Genomic DNA, 10363 nt, shown 5'->3' on the forward strand with positions numbered 1-10363 from the left:
GTCTTAGGTGACCCCTGTGAAAGGGTTGTTCAACCCCCAAAGGATGGGGGTCTTAAGCGACCCACAGGTTGAGAACCGCTGACCTATGTCAAAGATACCGAAAAAATGTTTTTACTAAAATTTGAAAATGTACATATGCCTTCAGTCTGGCATTAAGTCACATTTTTGTGCAGTACTTGGTAGGCAGCAAAATGATATATCATGACCTATAATACACAAGAAAGTATCAGGGGGTTAATCACTGTTGCTTATAACAACCATATTTTATTCCCCTCACAATATGTTGGCTTAGGTCACACGTACTGTGCTGCAATTTTGACAAGTGCCACAAAAAAAAAAATGTACCAACAACTATCCCATCCCCCTCCCTCGTCTCTACTTAATATTTATCACTTCCGCCAGCACATCACACGGGCAGCTGATGGAGATCTCGCGATACTGATTCCCATACAGAAAATAACTAGTCTGTGCGTAAAGTGTTGGTGATGTCATAAGTGCGGGCCAGGTAAGGGGTTTAATAGAATCAGGCAGACGCCGCTGTTAAGACGGGTAGCAAATTGAAATCGTTTCAGAGGGTTTCTGTTTGCTAGAATGTCTACAAGTGTTGCACAGTCACCTGCACACGATTTAGCTTAGGCTATGTCTATGTATTTACAGTATCTTATATCGCTGCTGCGCTGTTAAGAATTTGCTGTCTCCTTTCTGGGGGGTAGCGGGGTGCTTAAATATCGATTTGTGGGTGCTCTGTCAAAAGCCGTTTCAGTCATAATGCTTAATGGCATACAGTAGGACAGGTGTTTCTAGCTATAATGTAATAGGTGAGGGCATTCCAGTTGCTGGAAACTGCTAGCATGCACTCAGAGATTGAGGGGCTGTACACGATTATAGGAATTTTGTTTGCGAGCTGAAAGTAGATAGATCGCCTTTCCTTTCTACTGTAATAAAGAGTCTAAAATGCAGTTTACAGTTTATTAGAATCAGGTCAATGTGACTTGCATGCTATTAAGTTTGATTTATAATGACCAGTAACAAAAGGAAACATATCATAAAAAACATTAACTTGGTCTTCCCTTAGAGCACCAATTCCATAACCTGTTACCTTTTTACTTAAAATTATTTAAAATGTCATTGTTGTCAATGTTTTAAGATGTACTTATTGTACAGCGCTGCGGAATATGTTGGCGCTTTATAAATAAATGTTAATGTAATGTAATGTCATATTAAGCCATGAATATGTATCTGAGTCTCCATTGAACATAATAGAGGTTTACTTACTTTTGGGTTCATTCCCCTTTTTTAAGTCCCATGTTTGTTTAGGACTCATAACAAAGCTACAGAAATATGAAAACAAACAAAGGGCCACTGGATGCACTGCTCATATTCCAAAAAGTGCCTGGAAAATATCTATTTAAGACGGAGCTTAGGCTATATACACAACACTCAAAGACATTTACTTGTGGCCCAAATAGAGTCTTAATTCAGCAATCTTGAGGTTTCTATCATGAGGGTTGAACCGACCCCACTTTTTTGGGTTCGGCCGAACCCCCAAAACCACCCTGACGGATTCTGCCAAATCCCGAACCAAATCTAAGTCCTAATTAGCATATGCTAATTAGGATTGGAAAGGGTTAAAAATTGCTGCTTGCGAAATGCTTGGCGAAATTTCCTCCCCTACCATTTAACCCGTCCAAATGTTAATTAGCATATGCTAATTTATGCTCATTAGGATTTGGTCTGGCCAGGACCGTGGATTTGTCCGAAACCGAATCCTTAAAAAGCTGGATTCAGGCCGAATCCGGGATTTGGTGCATCCCTAAAATAGCACTAAAAAAAGATTAGGAAAATGGATTACCAGTGTTGTATGCCTACTTCATGACTTAAGTGCAACTAAAACTACCTTTAATTGTTCAGGTATTCATGTGTGCAAATTAGTCCATGATGAGTTACTGACACTCTACACTTGATAATGAGCACACCACAGTTTTTAGAAAAGTTTGGGTTGTACACTGATTCATTTCTAAATCATCAAGCACATAACACCTCCCAATAGTGTGGAGTGAATCAGCCTTGTAATGTGCAACTATAACTCACCTTTGTTGTCCAAAAGTCAATGTGTTCAAATCAGTCCTCAGTAAAATATGATACCGCCACTGTGCATTTGGCAAATAAGCACACTGCTTCACTTCTCAGCGCATAATATTTCCCAAATGGAGTAGAGTAAATCCTTAACAATGTGCACACATCAATTGTTTAAAAGTCCAGGTGTTGCACCGCTTAGTTTATCCTCGTAGAGTTTCCCAAATGCGTCACTAATTTGAATTATGCTTATATTAGTCATGCAACTTTACTCACAAACCATAGAATTTGTCCCAACTGCCTCTCATGGTGTTTGGAGGCCCTTCAGGCACGTTTCTTTACCCACACCTGATGCTCCCAGGCAGCAGTCCTTTTCCAGCACTTGTTAGTTAATGCTGACAAAATATATGCAGCCAGCAATGGTTCTCTTTTACGAAAATACCTTTACAAAGTCAATGCGTGTTTGACTCCACGGTGGGTTTCTTACATTGCCTTGGAGCACAGCCTAGTCCAGTCCTTAGTTGAGGGTATTTACGCATTGTCTGATCAGTATCTGAAGGATGCATGAACATATGCTGATTGGGGAGATAAACATATCAGGCCTACACATAGATCAGTAGACTACCAATTTAGTCAGGATATGTCAAGTTGACAGACCGTGACTGCACCTTTGCCAAAAGTAGAGTGAAAGAGAAGTGGCTGGAGATTTATTAAGTTTTAAATGTGATCTTACGGGAAATTAGGAATTTTTCCCTGGGATAGTTTGCAGCTACGGTATTGTGAGAAACAACCTTAAAGACCAGTAATAGACCCCGGTGATTGTTAAAACAGTTTAAAAAGCCCACAGTAAAGGTTAGGATTTCAGTTTTGTGTTAATAAATGGTCTTCTGTCTCTGCAGTGCACTCTGACATAATGGCCCCTAAAGACATCATGACAAACTCCCATGCTAAGTCAATATTAAACACCATGAATTCTCTACGGAAAAGCCAAACATTATGTGATGTGACATTGCGTGTTAATCTAAAGGATTTCCCTGCTCACCGCATTGTATTAGCTGCTTGTAGTGATTACTTTTGTGCCATGTTCACTAATGAGGTAAGGGGCAAATAATTTATCTCAAATAAAGAACACTCATGTAACTTAGTTTTAAGAATTGTCTTGTTTAATAACTTATCTACTTGTCAGATAATTCCATTAAAAGATCTAGAATTGATACTTTAGATAATTGTAAGCAGCAGAATATAGGTTGGTATAAGTTATTGGTTAACACAAGCTACAGGTACATCATTATGGTTAATATGAGTTTGTGCAATCTGTGCTATAGGAAATAATGGCACCTTTATTGAGCAACTAATCACTTGCCATAAACTACTTGCAATATATAGCTTGGAAAGTGTAGTCTACATCTTTAAAGCATGTGGTGAAGTGTATTTTGTGTAATTAGGCCAAGGTTTTCCTTTATACATTTATATTTACAGCTCTCTGAGAAGGGCAAACCATATGTGGATATACAGGGACTAACATCATCCACCATGGAAATCCTTCTTGACTTTGTGTATACTGAGACTGTTCATGTAACAGTGGAGAATGTACAGGAACTGCTGCCTGCTGCCTGCTTGCTGCAGCTGAAAGGTAAGGTAGACAAAGTCATGAAAATATATATGCTTGCTTCTTGGCAAGCCATAGGATTTACTCTGACAAAGTCTGCTTCCTGTAATATTTGTATATGCCGTTCAGGTGTCAAGCAGGCATGCTGTGACTTTCTGGAATCTCAGCTTGATCCGTCTAACTGTTTGGGTATTCGGGACTTTGCAGAGACCCATAATTGTCTGGATCTTATGCAGGCAGCTGAGGTTTATAGCCAGAAGCACTTTCCAGAGGTTGTACAACATGAAGAGTTTATGCTTTTGCATCAGGAGGAGGTGGAGAAACTAATCCACTGTGATGAAATTCAGGTACAATACTGTCCCACATGTATGCTGTGTTATATAATATACAGTCTTATGAAAGTTTGGGAACCCCTCTCAGCCTGCATAATAATCTACTCCACTTTTAACAAAAGGATAACGGTGTTATGCCTTTCATTTCCCAGGAACATCTGAGTACTGGGGTGTTTTCTGAACAAAGATTTTTAGTGAAATGTGAAAAACTGGCTGTGCAAAAATGTTGGGTACCCTTGTAATTTTGCTAATTTGAATGCATGTTAGTGCTCAATACTGATTACTGGCAACACCAAATTGGTTTGATTAGCTCATTAAGCCTTGAACTTCATAGGCAGGTGTGTCCAATCATGAGAAAAGGTATTTAAGGTGGACAATTGCAAGTTGTTCTTCTGTTTGACTGTCCTCTGAAGAGTTCCAGCATGGGATCCTCAAAGCAACTCTCAAAAGATCTGAAAACAAATATTTATCTCAGAGGTTTAAACTGTCGGTTTCAGCTGTAAAGTATGTAATCAGGAAATGGAAGGCCACAGGCACAGTTGCTGTAAAACCCAGGACTGGCAGGCCAAAAAAATACAGGAGCGGCGCATGCAGAGGATTGTGAGAATGGTTACAGACAACCCAAAGATCACCTCCAAAGACCTGCAAGAACATCTTGCTGCAGATGCGGTATCTGTACATCGTTCTACAATTCAGCGCAATTTGCACAAAGAAAATCTGTATGGCAGGGTGATGAGAAAGAAGCCCTTTCTGCGCTCATGCCACAAACAGAGTCACTTGTATGCAAAAGCTCATTTACACAAGCTACAGTCATTTTGGAACAAAGTTCTTTGGACTGATGAGACAAAAATTGAGTTATTTGGACATAACAAAAAGCGCTTTGCAGGGCGGAAGAAGAACACCGCATTTCAAGAAAAACACCCGCTACCTACTGTAAATTTGGTGGAGGTCCATCATGCTGTGGGGCTGTGTGGCTAGTTCAGGGACTGGGGCCCTTGTTAAAGTCTTGAGTCAGATGATTCAACCCAATATCAACAAATTCTTCAGGATAATGTTCAAGCATCAGTCACAAAAGTTACGCAGGGGTTGGATATTCCAACAAGACAATGACCCTAAACACAGTTGGAAATCTACAAAGGCATTTATGTAGAGAGAGAAGTAAAATATTCTGGAATGGTCACAGTCCCCGACTTGAATATCATGGAAAATCTATGGGATGATTTGAAGCAGGCTGTCCATGCTCTGCAGCCATCAAATGTAACTGAACTGTGGAGATTTTGTATGGCTGAATGGTCAAAAATACCGCCATCCAGACACTCATCAAAGGCTATAGGAGGCGTCTAGAGGCTGTTATAATTGCAAAAGGAGGCTCAACTAAGTATTGATGTAATATCTCTGTTGGGGTGCCCAAATTTATGCACCGGTCTAATTTTGTTATGATGCATATTGCATATTTTCTGTTAATCCAATAAACTTTGTCACTGCTGAAATACTACTGTTTCCATAAGGCATGTTATCTATTAAAAGGAAGTTGCTACTTTGAAAGCTCAGCCAATGATAAACAAAACTCCAAAGAATTAAGAGGGGTTCCCAGACTTTTTCATATGACTGTATAATGCCTTGGATACCGTGGCACATTCTTGAGTTGAATTACATATCTTAGAAGAGTTGTTTCTGCTCCAACTGATCTATATAAGTTATAACTAATATAAAGCTTAAAAGTTTGCGTGGTTTTAGATGATTTGGACCAGGATTAAAAAAATACTGGTAATATAAAGATGCAAACTTTGCTACAGTTATTATGACCTATAGCAGTGCTGTCCAACTGGCGGCCCTCTGTGTGGCCCCCCTCCTGTCTGGCTACTGTGACTGCTTACCTTTGTGTAAGCTTTAAATTTTATCAGTATTGAGATTAACTGGCCCCCTGCATGGTTTATACCTCAGATTCAGGCTGTAAACCCCTGTATTGTTCATATATGTTACCCCCCCCCCCTTTACTGTTCACACATTTTAATCCCTGCATTGTTCACCCCATGTATTGTTCACACCTCAAGACTGTAAGCCCCCACATTGTTCACTGGTTCACACCTCAGACTGTAGGAGCAGTGCCAGCATTGTATCACTGTATATACTGCCTGACCTATGCTGCCTGTGTGTTGTGAGAGTTTGTTAGCATTTGTAAATAGTCATTTTATGGTCCCTAAGATGTGTTATTATATGATGTGGTTTGCAGTGCTATCCACAGGGGAGGAGGAGACATATGGATTTAAGGGTGTGTCTTAATATGACATATAATTCTTTCACATATGAATGAAGGGGGATATCCCTACAGTGAGCATCAACCATTTCATATTTTGCATTGCTACCACCATTCATATGGGTATGGTCTTAAAAGCTCTTGTGGTAACATGGGTGTGGTTTGAAGTGGGTGCGGTTTAAAAAAGGGAAGTGGTCAAAACTTGCTTCCTTTATCGACCTTCTACCACTTAGGCCAGAAAAATTCCAGCCCTTGGTACCACAGACCTTGGACAGCACTGACCTATAGCAACCAATTAGCAGGTAGTAATTCCAGTTCACCTGTTTATAAGCAAACATCTCATTGGTTAGTATGGGTTACTGCATCTGGGCATTTTTTGCCTTTCATTTATACATTCAACTTGTTGTATTATCAGCTTGTTACATGTCAGCATTATGAGTCCTTCATGTCTCTGCTGTTATTGCAGATCAATTCGGAAGAGCCTGTATTTGAAGCTGTTATAAACTGGGTAAAACACAACAAAAATGAGCGAGAGAAATCTCTTCCTCAGCTTCTTCAGTATGTGCGCATGCCACTTCTAACCCCACGCTACATTACAGATGTCATCGATGCAGAGGTATGTGTGTATGAGTTGGGGGTCATTTTTTGCAAAGATGATTTTGCCTTTTTGTATGGTGTTTATGTCCAGTTTTTTGCTAGTTTAACTTAAAAAACAAACAACATTTTTCTTACCTGGTTTTATCTAGCCCCTGATCCGATGCAGTTTACAGTGCAGAGACTTAGTGGATGAAGCAAAGAAATTCCATCTACGTCCTGAGTTAAGAAGTCAGATGCAGGGACCTAGAACCCGGGTGCGTCTAGGTGAGTGGCAAATTCTGCTTCAGTTTCTGTTTTTTCAATGCTGAGACTTTTATCTTAATGTTTTTATTTTTATTTATTTATTTATTTTAGGTGCTAATGAAGTACTTCTTGTTATTGGTGGTTTTGGCAGCCAACAGTCTCCTATAGACATAGTGGAAAAGTATGACCCCAAGACCCAGGAGTGGAGTTTTCTTCCTGTGAGTGTGATAGTGGCCTTTGCTATGAAATGGTGAATATAAAGAACCTCACCTTTACATTTATGTATGATGTAGATCATCGTTTTTCAGACTGAGGTGCACTTTTTGGAGAGGGGATTTCTTGCTCTATGTATTCTTAATAAACCATAAAATATTTCTGATTTTTCACTTGGCACCTGTGTTAAGATTGTATACTAAAGAAAAATTTCTTGTCATATATTATATTTACTTTTCCTCTTACAACTGTTTTATTTTTTTTAAGTCATTTAATAATGTGTAATTTGTAGACACCTTCCCCTACAATTTTTTTGATGAACATATTTTTAATATGTAATTCAGGTTCTTTTTTAAATTATATAATGTTTTCCTAACACTCAATTTTAAGTAAATGTTTTTATGTAATTTTCTTTGGCATTAGAATATATTCCCAAATCTGTATGCCTCTTAGTGTACATAAGTAATCATCAGTATACTGCTCTGTTCATCAGCTGAATGTGCTTGACTGCACACTGGCCCTGGAAGAATAGGAGAAATAAGGAGGAGATAGCAAGGAACCCGGTAGAGGTTGTTTGAGGGGCTGTGATGTGGATGTGATAAACGCAGCACAACAGCCATCCTAATACCAGTAAAAGTAGATTTTATAGTTTGAAGCCTTACTTGACCTTTAACTGCTATCTGGTGGCTACAGTAACTAACCATAGAAACTATATATCATTTTTAATTTAATTTTTCTTGCTAGTCTGTAAAATTGATGTTAATTACACATTGCACCACAATGATTCTACGTGTTTCTATTTTTATAACTGTAGAGCATAACACGTAAACGTCGTTATGTGGCTACTGTTTCCCTTGGAGATCGTGTTTATGTGATAGGAGGATATGATGGACGGTCCAGGCTAAGTTCAGTGGAATGTTTGGATTACACCTCCGATGAGGATGGTGTTTGGTATTCTGTGGCACCCATGAATGTGAGACGTGGATTAGCAGGTGCCACAACTCTTGGAGGTTAGTTGCTTTACATTGATAAGTTGCACTGATAATATTATTTGATGATGACCAAAGGCACTTAGCCAGTCTGTTGCAACTTAAATACATTTTAAATTGTGTTAAGTTGCTAGAATGAATGTCTTTTAAAATATACATTTAATGTGCTTTTAATCCCAATTATAATCTACCTATTCCTCTAGACATGATATATGTCTCTGGTGGGTTTGATGGAAGTCGACGTCACACAAGCATGGAGCGTTATGACCCCAATATTGATCAGTGGAGCATGCTGGGTGATATGCAAACAGCACGTGAAGGGGCAGGGCTTGTTGTTGCCAATGGAGTCATATATTGCTTAGGTGAGACATGGCATGTCAGCAGTGGAATTGAGGCTTTGAAAAGAAACATTGCAAGCACTGAAATGTTAATGCTATGTAGTATTAAAGGAGAAGGAAAGTCATTTTGCCATTTTACTGCCAATAGATTCACCACATTAGTGCCACCTATAACAATATATTTATTCTGCAGAAACCATTACCATACCTGAATAAACAGCTCTAGAAGCGTTCTTTGTTTGCTTAAGACAGCAGCTGCCATTTTAAGTAGCTTCCTGCTGCAGCTCTAGCCATTATAGCTCAGCTCACACATTCCCAAGGGAGTGGGGAGGGAGTTCTTAGCATTCTTGTGGGAGGGGGGAGCAGGAGAGAGCTGAGCAGATTCTGGCCCAGGGAATTAAGGATTTTTCCGAGAGAGGAAGTCAGACACCTGAACGACATGTTTACAAAAAGGGAGACAAGAAATCCTGTGTTTCTTTAGATAGAGGACTCCGTGCAGCTTTCCTGTGAGTGTTTATGGCTGTCTTTACATAGACATTTCTGATAAAGCTTACTTCGTTTTACCGTTCTTCTCCTTTAAGGGAGACTGCATATTATTTGGTATCTGTTATAGGGCTTAAGAAAACTTTGTGCATTCCAGGTGGTTACGATGGGTTGAACATACTGAGTTCTGTGGAAAGATATGACCCTCACACTGGCCACTGGAGCCATGTGACACCTATGGCAACAAAACGATCAGGTAATCATTGTTTCATATAATTCCCTTCAGTTAAAAGTATACTCTCATTGCACAATTTTACCTTTTAATGAAATATTTTTCTTACACAAGCTTTAAAGCTTTTAAAGTCTATTAGGACTAATTATTTTTTTATTCCCTTTAAAGAACGTTCTCCTTGTAGGAGGTGCACAATTCAAGTACTTCTCTTAAACATGCTGTGGCTTACGTGAAGGCAGGCTACAGACACCCTGTCTTTCTTTTCTGTTCTCACAGACCTGACTTGGCTGTGCCACATTTGGAACAGGAGGGAGATTTAAAGTTCTCCTCACAATATCCTGTCGCTAAAGATCTTGATAGAGCTTCCCAATCTGAGCCCAATCGAATTCTGGCAGGGGAGCCTGGCTAATCCAAATAAATGCTGCATGGTTGGGCCCCTCTTAATACTGAAAACCCACCGGGCCCGGTGTGACTGTTCCCCCTGATGGTGGCCCTGGCTGCTTCTGTTCTTCTCACCAGGCCCCCACTGACCCCTGTCACTTGCGCATATCTCCTCCCTGGCTCCCGAAGCACTGAGGAATTGGCGCAAGGGAGACTTAAATTTCCTGCAAGACCATTTTCTGCAGTAGTTCAGGTGCTTGAGGGTTGTTCTATCACAAATGTCTTGAGGAAGTGAGGGTCCAGCCATGAAATCTTTGCCCTAGGCCTGCTAGTACCTTAAAGTGGCCCTGCTCTGTAGTTAAGTACAGATACTGCAACTCTTACATTAGGCTCATGCTTCAGAACTTTCTGAGGTGGGGCTTTTTCTGTGTATAAGGACTGACCCTTCCAATCACAATAACTAAATCCCTTGAATGCCATTTACTGTTCTGCTGATATTTCTGTAGCCGATGTTAATATCCAGGCTTGGCATTCGGTTTGCACGTGGTCCTGTGTAATGCCTTTATCACGTGGCACAAATGGAGGCTGTACTTTTTTTTTATTTCAAAGATTA

At 39.8% G+C, this 10363-nt stretch overlaps 1 protein-coding gene across 1 annotated transcript; it reads left to right on the top strand.

Annotated features, from left to right (window-relative positions):
• Positions 1–2981: 2981 nt before the first annotated feature.
• klhl12 (kelch like family member 12) lies at positions 2982–7500 on the top strand (the record flags this gene model as incomplete). Its single annotated transcript, NM_001113098.1, is given in 6 exon segments — positions 2982–3172; positions 3556–3709; positions 3815–4032; positions 6741–6890; positions 7021–7135; positions 7226–7500. Coding segments are annotated over 6 exon segments (963 nt in total). The 3' UTR covers positions 7369–7500.
• Positions 7501–10363: the final 2863 nt, after the last annotated feature.

The sequence above is a fragment of the Xenopus tropicalis genome, chromosome 2 (assembly GCF_000004195.4).
Source record: "Xenopus tropicalis strain Nigerian chromosome 2, UCB_Xtro_10.0, whole genome shotgun sequence".
Lineage (NCBI taxonomy): Eukaryota > Metazoa > Chordata > Amphibia > Anura > Pipidae > Xenopus > Xenopus tropicalis.